Here is a 23,559-nt window from a genome sequence, read left to right on the forward strand (position 1 = left end):
GGGTGCCCTAGGCATCTGCCCAGTAATCGGCCAACCTAGGCAGCTACATAGCTTGCCTATAACTAGAGCGGCCCCTGTCGATTTGCATTGCAATAGTTTCCTGAGACCACAATCAGGATTGGGTGCCATCGTGTTAGGTGCTGTACAAGCGAGACAATCCCTACCCCAAAGAGTCTCGAAAGGCCACATTTGCCCATAGGGGCTGGAACTAAGGGTGCTGCACCCCCCGGCCTGACGTGGTTTCCATCCTATCCAGGGTTTACAGTTTGGTTCAATGGCTCTCAGCTCCCCCACTATACCCATTGTTCCAGCCCCCCTGCATTTGCCTGTGGGAACCCAGTCCTGTTGGCCACGCTGCCCCGCCATTATGAAACCCGGCTACCCGTTGCTTTCTCTGGCTGACTGCCTCAGGGCTTTGTTTGCAACAACAGCACGTCCCAGCGGGGTGCATGGGCGGAGCAGCCTTTGCATCAGCGCCCCCCCTGATAGGCTCCCCCCTAGCCACAGGTCTGACAGCTGGTCCCAGCCCAGGTCACTTTAACTCGGGGAGAGAGGGGGAGTGATGGCTGCAGACGGTCCCTAGTTCTCTGTTTGCATGGACACGCCCCTTCCCGCCACTGCCACGCCCACTCGGCGCGTCGGGAGGGGGAGAGCCCGAGGAGGAGCCAGCCCCCGGGAGAAAGGCGCGCCCTGTGCGCGGCCCCTTTAAGAGCCGCCCGCCCCGCCTCTTTCCTCGCCGACTGTATCGAATCCGGTGGGCGGGGCCCCGGCCCGCGTTGCAGCGACCAATCAGAGCGCGGCCTTTTCCGCGGGAGATCCGAATTTCGCGGCACGTCGTTTGGCGCTTAAAAAAAAAAAAAAAAAAAACCCCGAGGAGCGAGCGGAGCCGCGGGAGAAAGGGAAAGAGAAAGAACCGGGGCCGCTCCGCAGCCATCGCCCCCGCTCCCATCCGGCCCCATCCCGGCCCCGGCTCGCTGCAGCCCCGCCGGGAGGCAGCCCCCGGCTTTGCAAGGGGGAGCCGCTCCACGCGAGACCGTGGCGGGGCCTCGGCCGGATCCAGGGCCCGGGCTGGGGGCGCAGCTCCCCCTGGCTTGATGCTGCTCCACCCCCCCGCGCTGGGGGCCTCGGGAGAAGGCGCAGCCAAAGCAGCGATTTAGGGGGGGTGATTTTATTATTCACTTTTTAACATGCACCACGCTTGGGTGGGAGTCGATGCCCACTCGGGGAGCTGAGCGTCACCAGCCCCTGCAATCCCCTGCAGGCTGAGGCTTGGGGGGCAGTGAACGGGCGTTTGGGCGCTGCAAAGCCCCGGTCCCCTTGAGACAACTAGTAACTTTGAATTGCGTGTGTCGGGATCAAAACAGCCAGCTGCAAATTCTGGCCGGTCAGCGACAGGAACTTCCACGAAGAAAGGAGGGGGCTCGAGTGGGGCTGGTTCCGTGATTTCCTCCCCCAATGCAGTCTAGCAAAAAATCCGGCTTGATTCCCCCCCCCAAGACAGCCTCAGACTGGAAACTGGGGGCCATTCACTGATCCTGCATGCTACGCCCTGTTTTAAATGGCTGAACAATGCTGAGAGTCAAGGGAGTGTCTTCAGCCCCGGAAAGGGGGGGCTGCGCCATTGCCTGCCCCCCCCAGCCGCAGAAGAAAGTCATGCCTGTGATGAGCTCTGCAGACTTGGTGACTTCCAGCCTCAGCAGCCCTCAGATGCACTCCATCCCGGCCAGCTATTTCACGCAGCTGTACCCCCAGAGTGTGGCTGCCGCCCCCGCATCCAGGGGCAGCTGTCTCTACGCTACCCCGCATGGACCTGAAATCAAAACCATCCGATCTGCCTCTGCGGGAAGGCTGCCGGTAAAGTGTCTGACCCCTGTGCGCCCTTGTGCTTTCCCCCTGTCTGTCTGCCCTTTCCAAACCTGCTGGGTGTTGGGTCGGGTGTCACTTGGGTGTAGCAGAGTCTGAATGTGGGATTCAATAATATCATCCTGGCAAGGTGCTCTGATGCCACGGTGATGGGGGACATTATTAAAGCCAAACACTAGCTAGTGTATTGAGGATTGGGGTGTCTTTAATATGCAAAATGTTAATGGCTTGGTCCTAGACCATAAGTCCCAGCACAGTGGTTCATGCGTTTCTCAACTTCCCTTCGACTCCAGTTTACCCCCACAAAAAGCTACTGTCCTCTTCCTCTTTTCTGTTCTTGCAAATAGCTGTTACTGCCCATCAGAAACTGCAGCCCTGAGAGCCGAGGCCATAGAAAATCTCTTGCATTAAGGAGATGAATCCTACATCACACGGCTTCCTGCACAGTGCCTTTTGCCATCTGTTCCCTAGGCTCTGACCCAAAATCAGTGAGTGTCTTTCCACTGACTTCAGTGGAGGTGAGCTCGCTTCAGGGCAGGGCCCTTGCTCGGCCGTTGGGCCCTGTACAGAACTCCACTGAGTTGAACAGGACTCTGTGGAGACAAGATCCGAGCCTAGGATTGTAGTGGGGGTGAAGTCAGTAGTGGGGTGTAACTTTCTTTTTTGTGTGTGTGTGTGTGGGGAGACTGAATTTGAATGGGATTCCGTATTAATAGCAGCTTAGGAATATGACAGCTTAGGAAATCTGCAGGAGAGGGACTGTAAGGATTTGGACAGTAACTGGACAAGAAAGACATGTGGAGGGAGGAACAACTGAGTTTGCTGATGCCCTGCTACCGCACTGCTGTGCTAGGGTCAAAATCTGTCTAAAGGGCAAATCCAACCTTAGTAACTAGTGTTCTTCACCTATAGATCTTAAAGCGCTTTGTAAGAGTGTGTGTGTGTGTGTGTGTGAGAGAGAAATATTATTATACCCATTTCACAGAGAGAAACTGAGGCACAGAGAGGTGATATGCCTTGTCTGAAGTTGCACAGTCAGCAAAGATGGGAATAGAACCCAGGAGTCCTGATTCAAGTCCTCACTTGATCACATTGCCTCCATGAGTCACATGGAGATGTATAAATAAGGCCTAGAGACTCGTCTTACTTCTCCATGATGGGGGGATGTGGTGGAGGAAAGGGGTTACAGTTTGCTTTTTTGAAGCATGTGATATTGGCTTCTGTCAGAGTCAGGATATTGGACTATGGACCACTGGTCTGATGCGGTACGGCCTGTGGGAATTTAAAGTGCTTGTGCCCCCTGTGATGAGTGAAGCTATATATGACAGCCCTGCCATCACAGGGATGCGTGGATTGCACTGTAAACCAAGCGTAGGGAAAGCTCTGGAGGACGAGCTGCCACTGCTCAGGGCCAGATCCTAGAGGCGCTGAGTGTCTTTGGCCCTGGCTGACCTGGGAAGAGTCAAGGGCATTGAGTGGCTGTGGTATCCTGGCCCTGCTGGTTTATCGTTCACTTCCTCCGTGCTCCCCAGGCTCCGGCTCTGTGAAAGCAGAGCTCAGACGCTGGGTAGGGCAGGCAGTTTTAACCAGCTTTGCCTCCCCTTCTGTAGGCCCCTGCCGAGTGTCTTTGCCAGCCGTGCTAATTGGCAGAGAGGGCTGGCGTGTAACTGCTGCTTCTGAGGCAGGCCTGGGAGCGATTCCCTCTCTCACTGCCTGTCCGGGCTGCCCTGCGGCTGCTGATGCCTCCTGACAGGTGCGGGCTCTGCCACGTTCCTCTCTGAAGGCAGCCCGCGAGCGTGTCTCTTGGTTTCCCTTTCTCCACTTGATCCATAACGTTCCTGCTCTGCTCGGGCAGTGGACGCTGATCTGGCTCAGGACCCATTCTCTGCACAGCCCCCACAGCCCCCGTGCCTGCAGGCCCCAGCGGGCTCCAGTGCCACCTGTCTCGTCGTCTTCGCTGCCTGTGTCTGGCTGCGTTTATATTCAACCACAGAGCGGGATGTGAAATGTCTCCCCCAATGCCTCGTGTAGCTTCGAGGGCTGTTGTGTGCAGCGAGAGAGACCCAGGCTGCTAAAACCCTTCCCCGGGCTGAAGGCAGAGCGTAGCCTTCGCAGAGGTGGTTTTACAGCCACCCGCTAAGGTCCTGATCCTGCAACCTATGTGTGGGTCAACAGGGCTCCATGCAGGTGCAGGGTCTACCCGCACCGAACCGCGTGCATGACAGTGGCCTAAAGAACAAATTTTCCTTCCAGAACACCCCCGCCCCCCCACTTCCCCTGAGGATTTTAAAGCTCTTTACCAACTCCCACTGATGAAGACCCACAATAGTCATGTAAGCCCTGGGCTGTTGTCCCTCTGTGACAGATGGGCAGGAGCCGGGGTACGGAGAGGGTAAGTGACTTGGCCTAGGCCATGTTGTCAGTCGGTGGCAGAGGTGGGAAGTGACCCCTAAAGGCTGACTGGCTGCTCTGACCACTGGACTACACTGCCTCTTGTTAATCAAAGCATGCTTGGAGCCCATCGAAACATCACATGACACCCCTGGCTAATCAGCCATAGCTTCCTTGCAGTGAGGTCACGGTGCTATGAAAGAGAGAGATTGGGCCCTGGAATGGTCTAAGTAAGACTGTTACTGCTAAAGCCCTAAATCAGCTGTTATGCCCTCTCCCCACCCCCTGCCCTGTAGACAGCCTCCTAAGGAGTCCTTTTTTCTGGCACTGTGGAAGGTGCTGGCCTTCTAATGGTTAATACCTCTATTTTAGAGGAGAAATACTAGGCAATGAACTGGTGGGTGGACATTCTGCGTGGAAATCTAAGCAGAACAGGAGGGTTTGATGCTCTGCATCCCTTGTGCATTTATTCCCCCCCCTCGGTGGGACCCCACTGTTCCCAAAGGTCTCTTGCTTCCCCCCCCCCTCTGCTTTTTTTTCCATGCTTTAACTCCCCCCTTCCTTGGGGTCACGGCCTTGCAGTGCAGCCATCTGGCCTGGGGAAGGGGGTGTCTCCTGGCTGTAGAAGCAGGAGGAGGAAAAAAGGCCTTGATGGGCTTTCTCCCTCACACTGACCCATGAGCGTCTCCAAAAGGGGCATTTGCCTCTGGGGCATCAGGCTGCCTGGCCAATCCCTGCCGAATCCTCCCGCCTGCCTTCTCGTTCCTTGCTGCCATGTCAATTTCCGTGGGCGCCATCCTGCTGTCACATGGGTGCTGCTGACGGAGTCCTTGCTAAAACGTCCCCTTTCGCAAGACCAGGCTCTAGTCCCCTCTACCTTGCTCCAGTCCCTGGGGGAAATCCTGCATGGGTCTCCCACGGGCAAGCTGCTCATGTTTCCGGCCAAACCTCACGGTGCCGAGCAGGGCAGCCAGCCCTTGGATTTTGTCTCTTGGTGGCAGCTCAACAGCAAGAGAAGGAGGGCTAGTCCAGTGGGTATGATGCTAGCTGGCAAGTTCGGAGACTTTGGGTCAATCTCTGACTTGGCCCTGGTTCCCGGTGTCGCTCTGGGCATGTCACTCAAGGTATGGGGTGGTTCCCAGCTCAAGGAGGACCTGCTCACGCTAACCCTGATGGAGCCCGTGCGCTACAAACCGCGTAGCTGCAGCAGTGCAAGCAGCGAGCTGCCCAGCGTGTGATCCTGTCCAAGATGCTAGGCGCATACTCCGAGCCGCCGGCCCTTCCGGCTGCTACACTACATTTTTAGTACACCAGCTTGATCAGAGCTAGCACAGGTATTCTTCCTTGGGCTGGGAATCTCACCCCCAGCTCGAAGTGTAGACATTCCTTTAGTCCAGATGTGGGCAAACTACGGCCCGCGGGCCATATCCGGCCCACAGGATCGTCCTGCCTGGCCGGGGAGCCTAGTCCCCGGTCCCTACCCCCGTAGCCACGCAGGCCGTGCTCTGGCCCGCCGCTCCCTCTGGGCAGCGTGGGGAGCGCAGCTGGCTCTGGACGGGTGTCGCGGCTGCGAGCTCCTGCTGCTGGTAAGGGGATGGGGACCAGGGGGGTTGGGTAAGGGAGCAGGGGGTTCTGGGGGGCAGTCAGGGAGGAGGGGGCGGTTGGATGGGTTGGGAGTTCTGAGGGGGGCGGGAAGTGGGAGGGGGTGGATAGGGGGCGGGGGCCAGGCTGTTTGGGAAGGCACAGCCTTCCCTACCCAACCCTCCATACAGTTGCGCAACCCCGATGTGGCCCTCGGGCCACAAAGTTTGCCCACCCCTGCCTTAGTCTCGCTCTGCCTCCGTCACCCATGTGTAGCACCTCCCTTCCTTACAGGAGTTTGATGAGAGCATGTGGTGTATGACTCCTCTTGCAACAATCTGCCTTTGAACTCCAAGATGGAGGCAGGCAGGCAGATTCGGAGATTTTTAGGATCAGTTGCATGTAATGGACAAACTGGCTGGGTAGTGCTCTCTCGGGAACCTTTCTAAGTTTGATTCCTGTTCAGCACAAAGACTCTTGAAGCAGGTCAGGATGTATTCTTTAAACAAATGCATCTGGGCCTCTCTGCATGTTTGTTTCATGGCTTTTTTTTTTTTTTTTTTTTTTTTTTTTTTTTTTTTTGCCCATCATCCTTGTTTCACATGTCCTTCCAGACCTGTGTGGGAGCATAATGGGATTCTGGTAGGTTTGGAAGCATTGACCTCAAAGGAATTCCACTGTCGCGTCCCTTCTACCTATTAAAATTCTTGTCTCGACTCTTCTGTGTGGCTCCCCGAATCTAGTGGCTCGTCCCAGGCTGCTCAGAAGCCTGGGAGTGCAGAGTCCACAGGAGAAGCTGTTTGGATTTGAACTTGAAACGCTGACCAGCTTTGTTCTTTGTACAAAGGGCAATTAGCGTGATGAGTGTGCGGGGCAGTGGGTAGGAGCACAGCCCTATGGATTTTCCTTGGTGCTTTCTCCAATTGGCCAAGGATTTGGAACATGACCTGTTAGGTATTTACAGGTGTGGCACTTATGAGGCAGGTAGTGTGGGCATCGGTATTCAGCTACCTATTTGAAGTGCTGGTCTGGTTGCTTCCTGGGTCTTGCAACAGAGGGGGCTTCTAAGGGGCAATGTGGAAGGCTTGTAAATTAATCACAGGTGGTCTAGGGATGCCTGGGTACTGTTCCTGACTTTGCGACCTAGGGCAAAACGCTTTTAGCTAGTCCTCGGTTTTCCCATCTTTAAAATGCTTAATTCTGTAAAGTTCATAACGTGCTTTGAGATCCTCCCGGTGTTGGAGACGGGCTGTCGTGTGGGGAGATGGAGAGCCTCTTGTGTGTGCTGCAGTCACGTCTCCAGCTTCGCTAGCTTTGCTGAGCTCGGTGCATCGCAAAGAGCTGCCTCTGTTTGCCAGGCTGCTGGGTATGGCCCGTGTGTGTATTGCTTGGCCAGCGTGTGGTGATATGGCCATGACTCCATTAGCTGAATTGGGGGCGGTGGGGGAAGGAGGTTCTTTCCCCATTGGCTTTACTTCCATGGCTGAACCCATTAGGGTCCCATCGGGGACTCTGGGTAGGTTGGTACAGCCCTGCAGGATGGGTGCTGACGGGCCAGTGTCTCTCACACTTGTATGTCACCTGAGATACAAGGCGATACTACACGCGGCCGACCTGTGGAACTCACTGCTTCAGGAGGAGGCCTTGAAATCAAGTTTTGCAGCAGGATTTTTAGGGTGGTCGGCAAGTCCGATAGGCAGGAATCCTACAGCTGTGCAGGCCACAAGAGAAGGATAATGCAGTCTCATGCTTCAAGGTGTAAATTGATGGCTGGAGGGCTCAGGAAGGTATACCTCCTCCCCACTCAATATCCAGCAAGACACAAACAGGCATGGGGGGAGGAGGGGGCAGTCCTGTCCTGCTCTGTGGGATCTGTCACTGGTGGACTCGAGACCAGACCAGAAGAGCCGTGGTCTGATCTAGCTTTGCAAATCCTCTCTTTGCAAAGTCAAGATCAAAGGTCAGGAGGGAAAGGCCCTGGCTTTGCCTAAACTGAGCTTATATAAAGGGTAAAGCCAGCACAGGGCTCGGTTCCCTCCCTTCCAGCCTCCCTGGGCTTAGGGGCACCTGCTAAAGACCCCTCTGCCTGGGCCTCCTTTAATCTCGCGTAGCACTGTCTGGGTCCTGGGGCTGATGCTGATGGATGCCAGGGAAGGCTCTAAACACCAGGGTCTCCCCAGCCCAGGACACTGCAGCCTTGTGCTGTGGTTAGGGTTAGGTGGGTCATAGTCTCTCACTGCCCCATGCTCTTTAAGGGAGGGGTTGGCATCAGTGTTCGCTGGCTGGGCTGGGCCGGGCCACGGCCGGCTAACATGGCTTCAGACTTGTTGGCCTGTGTCCTAATGGGGCTTTTCTATCATGTTCAGCTAATTTGATTGGGGGAGGGATGACCCCTCTTCTTGCCGCGGCGGGGCACGGAACTGGGCTTCTGACTGTGCAATGGGGTTGGGGGTGTCCTTGGGGCAGGGGTTTGAATGTTCAGCTGGGAATTCCCCCCCCCCCCCCCTTGTTGCATGGAGGGAGAATTTTAAGCCCTGGCCACTGGGGCTCCATCCCTTGGGCTTGAGCCAAGCTTTGCCCCTTGATGGGGCGGGGAGCATAAAGCTGGTTTTGCTCTGAGGACTTTAAACATGGCTGGGGGTGAGTGGCGCCCGGGCGCTGCTCCAGGAAAGGCTCTGGCTTCTCTTCCAGAATGTCTCTGTGACTCACGGGCGGGGCCCAAGGAGTGTGTGTGATTGCTGGAGAGTTGTGGTGAATGAGCACAGGGGGGTGGGGGGTGTATGTCTCGGGGAAGGGGAAATCCCTACCATGTTGTGCTAGCCCAGATTTCTCGGCTGATCCTCTTTACCGGGGGCTGCCGCAGATGCGGTCCTCGGCTAGAATTCTGGGCAAGCTTCCGCTGCACCCTAAACCCCCTTCCCTACCCTGCTGGAGCAGAGAGACGAAGGCCGGATCGGTGCCAGGACGGAGCAGCGAGTTCGAGTCACTCTTGCATGCAGCTGACTGCTGGTCAATTGCTGCCCCAGGAGTGGAGTCCGGGAGGAAACTCTTCTGTGGGCCAAAGACACCAGTCATGGATCTGCTCCCAGCGCGGAGGGAGGTTCACGGTACCGGTCTGGCCAGCATCCGAGCTGATCAACACCCAGAGCATCAGCTGGGCCCCACCCACAATGGGCAGAGCCTGCCTTGTCTGGGCAGAGCCCTGCTGCGCCCAGCCTCTCGGAGGGGCCAACAAACTGCATAGCCCAGGCCAAACAGAGACCGGGCAGCAAACCCCAGCACCTTGTGAGCCTAGCTGCACCCGTCTGTCCACAGACGGGACCTCAGCCTCCAGGGCTGTCCAACTGGGGCCTTTCGCCAGCACTCAGTTATTGTCGCCCTGCTGCTACCACGATCCTTCCTCTTGGGTCGCAGCTGGATGCCCCGACATGCCCTGCGAGCCTGGCAGTGCTGCTGCTGTCTGTCCTGCTCTGGCGGTTCGGACGGCCCCTCCCGAGTGGGCTGGTTTCGTCCCTTCTAGCCCTTGCTCCCTGGGCAGGGAGGGTCTGAACTCGCATCTTACCTCGGGCGCAGGTGTATTTGGCTTGTCTTTCATTTCATTGCCGCTCTCTCTCTCTCTCTCGCCTCCATCATTCGCCCAGGGGCTGCTGCTGCTTTTCCCCTGGAGGAGAGAGCTGAGCAAGGCCACTGAAGATGGCTTTTTCTGGTGAATGCCTCTGCTGAACCCCCCAGGATTGGTGGGGGCGAGGGGGTGGAAGGCTGCAGCATGCAGGGGGAACCCTCCCTGGATTTCCAGGAAGCGAGGAGGGGGGGGATTGGAAGAGGCGAGTCGGTCTTCCCCTTTATGCACAGGCTCGCTGCCAGCTTTCCCTCCCCGGTGTGCACGTAGAGGGTGTGCGCTCTGGAGCTGCGAGCTGTGGGACGCTGTGATAACCCAGAGGCAGGGTTCCCACGCCCTGCGGTGGAGGGTGTGGGGTGAGGGCAGGCCTCGGAGCTGCCCAGCCGGGCCTGGCGAGCCCAGCCCCGTGCTGCTGAGACGAGGCGCCCCCGGAAATAAAGGGCAAAGGCGCCGGGGCTGCAGTGGGTGCAGAAGCTGCCTTTATAGGTGTTTCCCCGTCTCCGACCCTCCTCTTGCTTCTGGGCCTAGGTGGGGCAGGCTCCCATCCACCTGCATCCCATCCTTGCAGCCTTCTAGCCGCTTCCTGCCAGGGTGTGCCGTTCCCCTCCCTCAGCTGCGTGGGGCTCTGCGGCTTGTACTCATGCCCCCGCCCCCCATGAAGCTGGCAAGGAGCAGCCAGGTTGAGAGGAGTTGGAGGATGCAGGCTTCCTACGCTGGTTTCTCTTCAGAGCAGTGTGGCCTAGTGCCTAGAGCACTAGACTGGGATTCATGGGACCTGGCTTCTTTCCCCAGCTCTGCCACTGGCCTGCTGGGTAACCTTGGGCAAGTCACATCATCAACCGGTGCCTCGGTTTCCCCATCTGTAAAATGGGGGAGAGTGACGCTGCCCTCCTTCAGTAAAGCACTTGGCGATCTAGAGAAGAGCCGGGTATTATAATTATTAAATGCCCCTCAGCAGAAATACAGGGGCGGGTTGAGGAAGTTTCCCCAGGCATCCTCTCTATCCCTCTTCTCCCAAATTCCTGTGGCCTGGAAGCCAGGCTGCTGAGCAGAAGCAGTGTCCGGGGCAGACGGGGGCTGGAGTCCGGGGCACAATGGGGCTCTTGGGGATTTTCTCTTTTTGACTCTTCCAGCGTTCACCCTGCTGCTGCTGCCCCCACCCCGGAGCCCCAGCCTAGCTGCTCCCCACCCTCTGCGCTGTGGCTGTGTAGGAGTATGAGCAGGGGCTGGCCAGCTGTTGTGTGGCTAATCCAGCCCCTGCTGGGGAGGGGAGACCGTGCCAGCTCCGGGCCGGGCCAGTAGCTGGCAGGAGATCTGCCCTGGGCTTCCCTTTGTCCTTTCCCGCCATCTCCACAACCCCGGGGCTTCTCAAGCATCCCTCAGTTACCACACGCTCGGCCTGGGGAAGGCAGGCGATGACTGTCGCCCTCCGACCCCAACACAAGGGTTGGCAGGGAGGGTGCGACCCCCCCCCCCCCCCGGCCGAATGGGAGGCACTGTAAACCCCACTCTGCTCCGATCGCCTGCCCCCAAATGTGGGACAGCAGGGACTGCAAATCCGCCTCCTCTCTGTCCCCTTCCCTGCCATTCGGAAAGAAGCAGCGCTCCCCGCATGCTCGCTCTCAGCCCGGCAGGCTGGGGTGGGGTGCACACTTGACCCAGGGACCTGGGCGCTTGCTCACTAGCAGAGAAAGCATCTATTTGCTCCTGTTCTTCCTGGACTGGAGCGCCTGCCTTTCGAAGCCTTTCAGGAGCTGGGCGATAGCTCCCAGCCCAGCTCTTCTCTCCCAGTTCAATTGCACCCTCGGACCTGGCGGACCCCCAGATGCTCTATGCGTTGCGGTGTCTACTGGGGAGGGCTTCACCCAGCGCTGAAATGCAGCCACTTCTGGGGTGGACTGTGACAGGTGTGTAACAGGGCTGGTCAGGCAGCAGAATGCAGGGAGTGGGGCTAAGGAGGGGGAACATCGTTCCCGGAGTGTGGATTTGGGCAGGGCCCCTGGCCAAAGGATCTTTGCTGGTACCCAGTGCCTCAGCCAAAGGGTGGGCCCCCTTCCACCAGCACAGCGCCCCCCAACGGCATTGGGTAGGCACAATACTGCCATGGGGACAGCGCCCCCTACTGCATCTCTGATACCACCTCGGCAGCAGCGAGATTGCCCTGGGGTGTCTCCGTTCCACATCTTAACCAGTCCCCAATCCTGCAAGATCTTTCTAGAGGCCAGGGTGCAGCGCTGGTGTATCGCCAGCGGGATTCGTTCGTCCGCGTGCCCTGGATGGGGCACGACTGATCTCCTCCGTTCTCGGGAGCTCCATTGGTCCGCTGTAGCGCTGAGTCGCGTCTGCCTTCTGCAGTCGCTTCACGGGGACTCTAGTTGCGGGAGGATGCAGGTACGCAGCCAGGAACGGGCCTGGCCCAAGGCAAAGGGGTGCCAGGACAGTGCCTCGGGGAGCAGAAGCGGATTCTGAGCTCCTTCTCCCATCACATCTCAGCTGGGAGCCTCTTTGCAGTGCGGCTAGGACCCCGAACTGGGATTTGAGAGTCCTTGGGACTATTTCCAGCTCTGCCACTGGCCTGCGGGGTGACCTTGGGCAAGTCACTTTTCCCCTGCTCCGTGCCTCAGTTCCCCCATCTGTAAAATGGTGCTAGTGATACTGCCCTCCTTTGTAAAGTGCTTTGAGATCTGTTGATGAGCCGTGCAAGATACGAGCTGGGGGTTACCATCTGAATGTACCCTGTGCTCTCCCCTTCCCAGTCATCCAGGCTGGTCCCAGAGCTCCCTTTCTTGGGGGTAGGGGCGAGGCAGCATCCCAGCCGGTATCCTTAGCGCAGGGGAAGAGTGTCTTGACAGGGAGGGAGAGAATTTAGCCCTTTCTTGATCTTGAGAGTTCAAGCATCCTGAACTCCCAAGCCTCTTCTGCACCGTGCAGCCGAACGTCCAGAGGAGGGCGCTGGGGGAGGGCGTGGCCCGTGGCCTATCACAGGGGGCCATGATGCCACCAGTGCATTGGTAGCTCTGCGGTGGTGACGGACTTTAAGGAGGCATCTTTGGGCGGGGGAGACGCGAAGGGGACTGTGGCCCCCTCCCCAGGCGCTGCTGTTAGTGAAAAGTAAGCACCAGACCGGCTCCCAAAATCCTCCTTCCCGACACCTGGTGCATCTGCACAGGGGGCTGGCCCTGCCGGCTGCCGAGCCGCTCCCTGCCTGGCCACGCCAGCCATGCACTGTCACAGCCACCTGTTGCTGGCCCTCGCTAATTAATTTGTTGCCAACAGATGCCCTGTGGGCAGAGAGGAGGGGGAGAAACCAAGAAGATTCCCCCCCCCCTCCCCCACCGCTGTCTCTGGTTTCCGGGCCTAAATGGGGGGCAGCCTGGCGCAGCAGATGTGCTTGTGGTATTATTACTTTGGCAGGTGTTTCCCATGTGCTTGGGTTTAACCATTCGGCTGCCAGGGGCTTCTGTGGGTAGAGCTCGACTGTGGGGGTCAGGGTGAGACTGCGGAAGCATCGCCCTACAGGAACGAAGGGCCGTCCCAGACCACCACGCCGAGGGCTGGACCCATTTCTATCATCTGCCTTCTCTGATATAATGGCAGAGCCGCATGGACGTAGAACTGCTTCCCCCGCCCCCCGTCCTGCCCCAAAAAAAGACAGCCCGGCAAGAACGCTCCACGTGCAATTCTCCCCAGGGAGGGGGTGAACCGCCCGTGACTGATGTTATGTTGCTTAATGCATGACTAGAAGGCGCTCAGATACTAGAGGCATGAAAAGCTGTAAAGGGACAGAGGTAGAACAGACTGGCCTGAGAGCCGCTCGTGCAGAAAAGAGGGGATGGGCATCCACCGGGTGAGGATTGCTGCCAGCTTGCTCTGATTCTGGGGGAATCCCTCTTCCCCTGGCTTTCTGATCGGCTGCTCCAACGCTCCTGTGGTATGGTTCTGTTAACCGCTCAATTGCTGTGTTTGGGGACTGGGACCTTCCCCAGTGTGGGCTCGATCCAGCAGACTTCGTGTGCCGTTCCTCTCTCTACTCATCTCGGTTTCCTCCCCTTGGCTGGCGCCAGCCTCCTTCATGAACCCGTCACGCTGTCTTGCCCCGGCTGGTTCAAGAGCCTTCTCCTCTGCAGCTCCTGCTCTCTGGAGCAGCCTCCCCGCCGTCCCCTCTCAGATCTTGTCTCGACAAATCTCTCTCCGGCGCGGCTTCGCTTCCCTCTCCCTCGGCATCTATCTGAGCTGGGCTGAACCTTCAGGGAATTGGTAGCCGGAAACGCTGATCAGAACTTGCCACTGGATATTTTCGTTACTGATGCAAAACTTGAACGGAGCCTTGTGTGTCGGCTCAGATGAGGCGGGGACATTTCGCTGACGGCTGATGTCAGCACGGTCCAACCCAAGCCCAACTTCGACACCTACCCCGGAGCCTAAGGCTAGTCACGATCCAGACCCAAAGAGCCCTCGCTTGGTCCATCTCTAGTTGTTTCTCTCTGTAGAGTTTTGGGGGAGGGGAAAAGACGCACCGTGTATGGAAGATGCTGCTCTGGGAACAAATAGCTCCTAGAGGATAAGGAACCCAGCAGAGCTTTGCTCAAAGCCGGGATTTCACCTATTGCAGGTGTGTGTGATCGCTAAGAGATGGAGAGGGGGGATGATGGGGTAGGGTGTTATCATAGAATCTCAGGGTTGGAAGGGGCCTCAGGAGGTCATCTAGTCCAACCCCCTGCTCAAAGCAGGACCAATCCCCAACTATTTTTTTTTGCCCCAGATCCCTAAGTGGCCTCCTCAAGGATTGAACTCGCAACCCTGGGTTTAGCAGGCCAATGCTCAAACCACTGAACTATCCCGTGTTGTCTGTCTCTTGCTTCTTACACCCCTCTGTGGCCGTTCCTGGTGGGAGCGGAGCTGGTGTGTGGTTCCAGATATGACTGAGCAGCGTTGGTGTGATCTCAGGCAAGGCGTTTCACAGCGTGGGGCTGGAAGTGGCCCTCCCCCAAGGCCCAAGAGGCACAGCGGGGCTCTCCCGGTTGGGTTGCCCCTGGCTAGGTCGGGGGCTCACGGATGGTGAGGCTGTCTCTGAGGACCAGGCTCCTGGCAATGAATGGGGAGCTGGTGGAGTCGCTGGAGGGCTAGTATGACGTGCTCCTGTCGACCTCTAGCTTCAGCGCGCTGGGTGTGTTGTAGCATCCTCGCAGGGACCCGGGATGAAGGTGTGGATGGCGGATCACAGCGTCCGGTCCCCTCGCCAGCTGGCAGCGCGGGAGCCCTGCCCACTAACACTACCTGCTGCCTTGATTGCATGGTGTCCGTATCCTGGCAACTGCTAGCCCGGCCTTCCCTGGGTGCGGACTGTGCCAGCTGCTCTCTGGGCATCAGGGTGAGGGAGCTTTCCCCATCTTCCTTCTTTCTGGTTTGGCGCGGTGCCCGGCAATACGGCTCCAAGGGTCTGCCACCCGGCCTGGAGGAGCCGGTGCCAAAAGGGAAGCACTTGTGGGAATGGCAGGCAGCGCCCGAGCCAGCCTCCAGTGCCGCTCAGGAAGTGGGCAGGAAGCGATCTGGCAGCTGCTGGGAGCCGGCCGCCCGGCCTTGCCACGTGCTGCTTCCCCTTCCCAACCCACCGGGGGTCGCTCGCCCCTTCTGTTGTGCAATTGGAAGGGTTCAGGGTGGGCCCCCAAGCTCCTCGTGGGACAGGGCGATGCCCCCACCCGGGGCTGAGCTGCAGCCGGTTCCCAGAATCCGCTGTTGTAACCGGACACGTCTCACGCAAGCGCTTTCCTGTGGCTGGGCTCTCTGGTAGCGCGCTCGGCGCCAGGGAAAGGCCTCTGGGCACGGAGCAGCCGCCGGGCTCAGATCAGTGCACGCGGCCCCTCGGCCCTGCCCTGGGGCTTCAGAGCTAGAGACCGGGCCCGTCCGTTCTCTGCGTCTGCCAGCAGCGGGGCCCAATCCTGATGGAGGCTCAGTGACATGGACGCCCGGGCTTCAGTGTGTGGGACTGACCCAGCAGCGAATGCCCCATAGGCCGCGGAGCAGCCGTCCATGGTAACTCCCTGCGGCCACTCCCAGAGGGCTGCGTGTGCTGGGTTTGTACCAGGGCCCCAAACAGCGCCAGGCTTGGCCCAGCTCTGAGCCTGGGGATGAGCTCCTGGTTCATGGGGGGCGGTGGGGGTTGTGGCTGGCTCAGCATGGCTGGAGGCTGCTTACTGCATGTGTTGGGTTAAGCAGGGTGCCCGGGGGGGGGCTGGGCTGGCGTTGCCAGAAAGCATTAAAAGACAATCTGGACGCCTATTCCTGGGACTATCCCAACCTGGGGCTGGATCCTGTTGTGTTGAAAGCGTCTGTTCTAATCAGCCCCCCCTCTGGGGGTGGGGGAGAAGCAAGGCTGGGCCGTCTCCTTCCAAGGTACATGTGCCCCTCCAGGCTTCCGTACTGGCAGCTGGCTTAACATCCCTACCGATCTGGCCTCAAAGGCAGCTCCAGCTCTCCATATCCCGGCCGCCGGTGCCAAGGACCTGGCAGGATCGGGCCCCTGTTGCTCCGCAGAGAGGCTGGGCCGTGATGGAGTTCCTGGTGGGAGGGGGAAGGGAGCTGCAGGGATCTGACCCGGTGGGGTAACCGCTCCCTGGGGATTTGAGCCCCCCTGGTGCCGCTGCGCTGATACAATCCCCTGGTGTTCCCAGGACAGCCCTGCTCCAAGCTGTGATTTGCACAGGTGCAGTTTCCACCTGTTTGGAGCCAGGCTCCATACGCTAGAGGCCGACACGAGCACTGGGCACCCCGGGCTGCAGCTGCGGCAAACCCCTGCTGTAGACCGGGCCCGAGCTCTGGTTACGATTTCATTTATTTGCTTTATAATAGCGTCAGCCAAGATCAGGGCCTCGTTGCGCTAGGCGCTGTACAAAGGCTCCTTGCCCCAGAGAGCTTACAGTCCTCGATTCCGAGGCCAGAAGGGACCAGTGTGATCAAAGGGTGATAGATGAGACGACGGTGGGCCTTGGTCGTGGATGCTGTGTGGGCCTCCAGAGGGCAAAATGGGGTCGTGGGTGCTACTGTTGGTGGTCCGTCTCTTGAACTAACTGGAATTCTCTCTCCTGCCCATCAGGCCAAAAGGAAGCTGGATCTGGAAGGGACCGGCCAGCCGGGCATCCCAGAATTCCGGACACCCAAGGGGAAGGGCAGGACGGTCACTCGAATCCCCAGCCCCAAAAGTAAGTGGTGCTGAGCTGGCGGGATGTGAGATGTATGCCTGGGTGGGGGGCTCCCATGCAAAGGGCCTGCATTGCCCCACTGTCCGAAGCAGCTGGGTCCTGGAGATGTTTCTCACCAGGAAAGTGCCGTGTATTGACACTGGGATATTCCACACAGGGATGGGGGAAGCCAGCCCTGTAGGGGTGAGGCTGCCATGTGGCCTTCAGGCAGCCGAGTGTGTGTTGTAGTTAGGAACAGTCCGTGCCGTCCTCCTGTGGGGAAGGACAGGCTTGGAGCGAACAGGCATCCATGAGCATCTGCTTCCAGTATACCCCCACCCGGCTTAGTGCTGCCATAAATACAGGAGCACCTGTAACTGACCCTGCTTGGACCTGCCGTGGGGTTTGAACCCGGGCCCGTCGGCACTGAAAGCATGAGCCTCCGCAGCTTGAGCTAAAGGGGAGGGACCCAGCCGCCCTCTGCGCTAGGCTGTTGAAACCCATTGCAGGCTGCACTCACGGCAGCCCCCGTGGGTGGGGCCCTGCGTGCCTCTAGCCAGCAGCTGTTGAATCTTGAATCAGCCTGGCCCGTTCTCTGGGCGGCATTGTGACTTTTCTCAGCTCCTCTCCCCGGCTCAGCCCACCTGACCCGTCTCCTCTTTCCCCGCCCACGACAGCCCCCAAGTCGCCCGGGGAGAAGACGCGGTACGACACCTCCCTGGGACTGCTGACCAAGAAGTTCATCCACCTGCTGAGCGAGTCGGAGGACGGGGTGCTGGACCTGAACCGGGCGGCCGAAGTGCTGGAGGTGCAGAAGCGCCGGATCTACGACATCACCAACGTGCTGGAGGGGATTCAGCTCATCCGGAAGAAATCTAAGAACAACATCCAGTGGATGTAAGAGGCTTTGTGCGGAGGGGGCAGAGATCCGGGTTCCCAGCAGGGCTCTGGGGCTGGTACCGGCTATGCTGGGACCGTCAGCTCTAAAGGGCCTTGTTTGTTCAAGTGAAAGTCTTGTCTGTGGGTGGAGTGACCTTCCCTGCGTCTGGCCGGGGGGCTTGCAGGGATCTGGGTCTTTGTCCCCAAGCCAGCGCAGGAAGGAGTATGAGTTAAGATCCAGGGTCAAACACGGTCCCAACTCGGCTGGTTTCTAACACGGTTTGGCCCGGGAGTCTGGATGGGAAGGGCCTCCATGAGAACTGAGTTTAAACCCAGCACCGTAGGCGAGACCAGAACGTAGCTCTTCCAATGATGGGACACGACCCCATTTGAGCTGTCTGGCTGAACAGTCCTGAAATAGCTTGTCAGCCCTGCTCCCACGCCAGCCTGGATCAGGCGGCAGGACAGAGCAGAGTTTGGACTCTTATCACACCTTAAGCACAATGGTCTTGTTCTCTCCCCACTTGCCCCCCCCCCCACACTACCACAAAGGAGAATACAGGGAATACTTTTACATGATCCATACGGTAACCTGTGGAACTCCCCACCACAAGATCACACTGAGGTCAATAGCTCAGCAGGATTCAAAATCAGGATCCAAGGCCACCGGCTGTTACAAACCCTGATGCTTCAGGGCACGAGCAAAGCACTGGCGGCCTGGGGTTAGGAGACACTTCCCCTGTGGCAGGCCACTCTGTAATTGTCCACCGTAGGATTCTTGCACCGCGCTCTGCTGCGTCAGCTGCTGGCTGTTGTCAGAGACGTGCGGTGAGCTGGCAGGAGTACGGGATCTCCTCCAATGGAGATTCCTATGTTCCCAGCCTTGCTGGCAGCGAGTGGGGCACATGTGCCAGGTTATTTTACGATGGAATGAACATAGTTGGAAGCAGCTGTCACCGAATCCAGTTTGCAGAGACGGGCCCAAGCTCCCCCCAGCGTGGCTCTGTCTTTGAACGGTTCTAAATTCCTGGCTCGGGGGGCTCTGCTTTCAGGCCGATCTCTAGCCCTGCTTGTTGCCTTTCACAGAGCCGTTTAGCGGCAAGGATTTACGATGCTGCTTCGCAGAGCGCTCGGAGCTGCGCGTCTTGTGACAGCGACATGCTCCCTCGCGGGAGACCTTGTGCTGTCCCTGCTGAGGCGGGTGATGCTGTCGCCCTACCCCCAGTGCGCTGCTTTCCACTGATCCTCAGTGGCCGGCTCTGCTTGTCTTCCCAGGGGCACAGGAATTTTCGAGGATACCTCTGTGACGGTGAAGCAGCAGTCCCTGCGCCAAGAACTGGCAGAGCTGGCCAAGACCGAGAGAACGTTGGATGAGCGCATCCAGGACTGCACCCTCCAGCTGAAGCACCTGACAGAGGACGAGACTAACCAGAGATATCCTTCACGGGGAGGCAAAGGGTTACGGAGGAAGGGGGTTGCGGGGTGTCTCTGCATCATGAGCCAACCCAGTCTGAAAATGACCTTCAGAGGGATATTGGGTCTGAGGGAGGATCTAGGGTGAGGGCTGAGCAGCCTGGAGGAGGAGCCGAGGAGCAGCCCAACCTGGGGGAGAGATTTGGGCTGAACTCCTGCTTCATTGTTGATAAAGCCACCGTCCATGTCATCTGTCCCACTCCCCCCCAAGTAGGGGCTGAGTTTTGACAGGTCAGCATGTGGGCTCTGTTTCAGAGCGGTCTGGGGAAAGCGCCTGCTCCCAGTGGGCCTTGCCTTCCTGTCTGAGCACAGTTTGGCTTGGATTCCGTCTCCTCTCCTCTGCCAGCGAGCCCCACGGCTTGGGTTCTGCAGCCAAGAAAGCTTTACCTCCAGCAGCTGTCTTATCCAGGGCCTTTCCCAGCTGTGCTGCCCCTGGGGGGACGGAGCAGACATGGAGGTGGCCGCATGCCAATCCTCACAGGCCCAGGACTCTGGGGTTGGCTCAGTAACAAACATGGAGCCAGCGGCATTCTTGGAGCCATGGTATGATGGCCTGGCACCAGCCTGTGGACTTGGGCAGGGGCGTTCAGCTCCATACGCCACAATGCCTTGCTGCCTGCCCTGGGGGGAGTGGAAGTGGTGAGCGTGGTGGTCAAGGCCTCATCGTGCGGGGGAGGTATGTAGTCCTGTGTCCCTCTCCAGATGGAAGAAGAGGTTTCTAATCTGTGCTTGGCAAGGAGGATGCCTTCATGGGTTGGGGTGGGAACCCGCCTAGTTTTGGGGGGAGCTGGGAGCTGGGGAGGGTCCGGCACATGAGGTCTGCAGAGAATCGACTGTTGTCATTTGTGGGCTGAGAAGATTGTCTGTGGTCGGTATTTCCTTAATTCCACCCCCACGTTAGCATATGTCACCTACCAGGACATCCGCGCCATCAGCAACTTCCAGGAGCAGACGGTGATAGCGGTCAAGGCCCCCCCGGAAACCAAGCTGGAGGTGCCGGACTTCAATGAGGTGAGTGCACCGGAGGAGGGCTCTGCGTGCAGGGAAAACCCACCCTCCTGGCCCGCAGCGGAGACCCCAGCGGAGCTCCATACCCCGTTGTGTGAGATTAGAGGAGCCTAGATAGGAAGGGCAACTATCCCCATTTTACAGCTGGGAAAACTGAGGCCCAGTGAGATACAGCAACTTCCCCAAGATCGCACAGGAAATCCGTGTCTGGGAGTTGACCCCAGATCTCCTGAGTCTCACCCTGGTGCCTTAGCCCCAGGACCACTGAATTCTAAGCATGTCCCGTGGGGCTAGGGGGACCACCTGAGGAGCCAGCCTTGGCTCAGCTGCCCCTTAACATAGGTGCCCAGAGGGGCTAGAAGTGGCTGCTTGGCAGGGAGAACATAAGAACGGCCAGACTGGGTCAGACCGAAGGTCCATCTAACCCAGTATCCTGTCTTCCGACAGTGGCCAGTGCCAGGTGCCCCAGAGGGAATGAACAGACCAGGGAATCATCAAGTGATCCATCCCCTGTCGCCCACTCCCAGCTTCTGGCAAACAGAGGCTAGGGACACCATCCCTGCCCATCCTGGCTAATAGCCATTGATAGACCTACCCTCCATGAACTTATCTAGTTCTTTTTTGAACCCTGTTATAGTCTTGGCCTTCACAACATCCTCTGGCAAGGAGTTCCACAGGTTGACTGTGTATTGTGTGAAGAAATACTTCCTTTTGTTTGTTTTAAACCTGCTGCCTGTTAATTTTATTTGGTGACCCAGAGTTCTTGTGCTATGAGGAGGAGTAAATGACACTTCCTTATTTACTTTCTCCACACCAGTCATGATTTTATAGACCTCTGTCATATCCCCCCTTAGTCATCTCTTTTCCAAGCTGAAAAGTCCCGGTCTTATTAATCTCTCCTCATATGGCAGCCGTTCCATACCCCTAATCCTTTTTGTTGCCCTTTTCTGAACCTTTTCCAATTCCAATATATCTTTTTTGAGATGGGGCGACCACATCTGTACGCAGTATTCAAGCTGTGGGCGTACCAGGGATTTATATAGAGGCAATATGATATTTTCTGTCCTATTATCTATCCCTTTCTTAATGATTCCCAACATTCTGTTCGCTTTTTTGATGCCGCTGCACATTGAGTGGATGGTTTCAGAGAACTATCCACAATGACTCCAAGATCTCTCTCTTGAGTGGTAACAGCTAATTCAGACCCCATCATTTTACATGTATAGTTGGGATTATGTTTCCAGTGTGCAATACTTTGCATTTATCAACTCTGAATTTCATTTGCCATTTTGTTGCCCAGTCACCCAGTTTTGAGAGATCCTTTTGTAGCTCTTCACAGTCTGCCTGGGACTTAACTATCTTGAGTAGTTTTGTATCAAGTGCAAATTTTGCCACCTCACTGTTTACCCCTTTTTCCAGATCATTTATGAATACTGTATGTTGAATAGGACTGGTCTCAGTACAGACCCCTGGGGGACACCACTATTTACCTCTCTCCATTTTGAAAACTGACCATTTATTCCTACCCTTTGTTTCCTATCTTTTAACCAGTTACCAATCCATGAGAGGACCTTCCCTCTTATCCCATGACAGCGTACTTTGCTTAAGAGCCTTTGGTGAGGGACCTTGTCAAAGACTTTCTGAAAATCTAAATACACTATATCCACTGGATCCCCCTTGTCCACATGCTTGTTGACCTGACCTCCTCTAGAATTCTAGTAGATTGGTGAGGCATGATTTCCCTTTACAAAAGCCACGTTGACTCTTCCCCAACAAATTATATTCATCTATGTGTCTGACAATTTTGTTCTTTACTATAGTTTCAACCAGTTTGCCCGGTACTGAAGTCAGGCTTACTGGCCTGGGTGAATACCATCTGGTCTTGGTGACCTATTAGTGTTTAGTTTATCAATTTGTTCCAAAACCTCATCTAATGACACCTCCAATCTGGGACAGTTCCTTAGATTTGTCACCTAAAAAGAATGGCTCAGGTTTGGGAATCTCCCTCACCTCCTCAGCCGTGAAGACCGATTCAAAGAATTCATTTAGTTTCTCCGCAATGGCTTGATTGTCCTTGAATTCTCCTTTAGCATCTTGATCGTCCAGTGGCCCCACTTGTTGTTTAGCAGGCTTCCTGCTTCTGAATTATTTAAAAAAAAAATTTGCTATTACTTTGAGTCTTTGGCTAGCTGTTCTTCAAATTCTTTTTTGGCCTTCCTAATTGAATTTTTACACTTCATTTGCCTGAGTTTATGCTCCTTTCTATTTTCCTCACTAGGATTTAACTTCCACTTTTGAAAGGAGGCCTTTTTCCCTCTCACAGTGTCTTTTACTTTGTTGTTTAGCCACGGTGGCTCTTTTGTGGTTCTCTTACGATGTTTTTTAATTTGGGGGGATACATTTAAGTTGAGCCTCTATTATGGTGTCTTTTAAAAGTTTCCATGCAGCTTGCAGGGATTTCACTTTTGGCGCTGTCCCTTTTAATTTGTTTAACTAACCTCCTCGTTTTTCTGTAGTCCCCCTTTCTGAAATTAAATGCTACCGTGTTGGGCTGCTGTGGTGTTTTCCCCGCCACAGGGATGTTAAATTTAATTCTATGATGGTCACTATTAACAACCGGTCCAGCTATAGTCACCTCTTGGACATGATCCTGGGCTCCACTTAGGACTAAATCGAGAACTGCTTCTCCTCTGGGGGGTTCCAGGACTAGCTGCTCCAAGAAGCAGTCATTTAAGGTGTCTCTCTGCATCCCATCCTGAGGTGACTTTAGGGCTCACGGGACGGGCCTGGGAGCTCGGTTTCCCATGCACTTGTCTTTGCTTCTCCTCCACCCGCCCTGGAGGGCAAGGCCCTGCTGAGTCACCCTGGGAAGCCCCTTCTGCTGTCCAAGCTGACGGCTCGGTGCAGGGAGGGGTGGGAGAGGGGACCCCCTGTGTGATGGATCCCGCTGACCCCTCCCCTCTCCGGGCAGGAGAACGTGCAGCTCCACCTGAAGAGCACCAACGGCCCCATCGAGGTGTACCTGTGCCCCGAGGAGATCCTGGAGTTCAGCCCTGGCAAGGAGAGCAGCTTCCCCACCCCCTCCCTCCAGGACAGCAGCGATGGCACCGACCCCTCCCCAGGGAAAGGTAACGCCCGGCTGGGGCTGCAGGGATCTCTGCCCAGGCCCGGCCTCTCCTCCCCCCAGTCTGATGCTGGCGGGTTTAACTTTCTCTTTCGTGGCGGCCCCTGAGCTCTCGCCCAGGTGGCTGCCGTACCCGCCCCGGCCTCGGGCTCTGCGCCAAGATCCACCCCTCCAAGCCGCCAGGTCTGCTCATTGCCAAGCGGCCTTTGGCAAGGCCCTGCTTCCCGTCTGGCTTCCTGGAACCCTGGCCCGCCCTTTGCCAGTTGCACAGACTGGGAGTGAGGGGCATTGGCAAAGCAGGGCGGGGTCTGGCTGGGGGCTCAGGGCTAGAATAGCAGGGGGGCTGCGGGTTGGGGTGAAGGGGCATTGGCAGAGCTGTGGGTGGGGTGAGGCTCCCAGGACTGGTATAATGGGGGGCTGTGGGTTGGGGTGGAGGGGCATTG

General features: G+C 57.1%; 1 protein-coding gene across 1 annotated transcript in view; it reads left to right on the top strand.

Moving 5' to 3' along the window:
• The first annotated feature begins 1,145 nt into the window (after positions 1 to 1,145).
• The window catches only part of E2F2 (E2F transcription factor 2), a 25,098-nt gene continuing 2,684 nt past the window's right edge, over positions 1,146 to 23,559 (top strand). Inside the window, exons 1-6 of the mRNA XM_024204797.3 lie at positions 1,146 to 1,854; positions 16,548 to 16,653; positions 17,310 to 17,529; positions 18,787 to 18,945; positions 19,881 to 19,995; positions 22,964 to 23,120. Of these exons, the coding sequence (XP_024060565.1) occupies positions 1,570 to 1,854; positions 16,548 to 16,653; positions 17,310 to 17,529; positions 18,787 to 18,945; positions 19,881 to 19,995; positions 22,964 to 23,120 (1,042 nt within the window). The 5' untranslated portion in view covers positions 1,146 to 1,569. The remainder of the gene's footprint in view (positions 1,855 to 16,547; positions 16,654 to 17,309; positions 17,530 to 18,786; positions 18,946 to 19,880; positions 19,996 to 22,963; positions 23,121 to 23,559) is intronic.

This window comes from Terrapene carolina, unplaced genomic scaffold (assembly GCF_002925995.2).
Source record: "Terrapene carolina triunguis isolate 2854851 unplaced genomic scaffold, T_m_triunguis-2.0 Scaffold236, whole genome shotgun sequence".
NCBI classification, from domain to species: domain Eukaryota; kingdom Metazoa; phylum Chordata; order Testudines; family Emydidae; genus Terrapene; species Terrapene triunguis.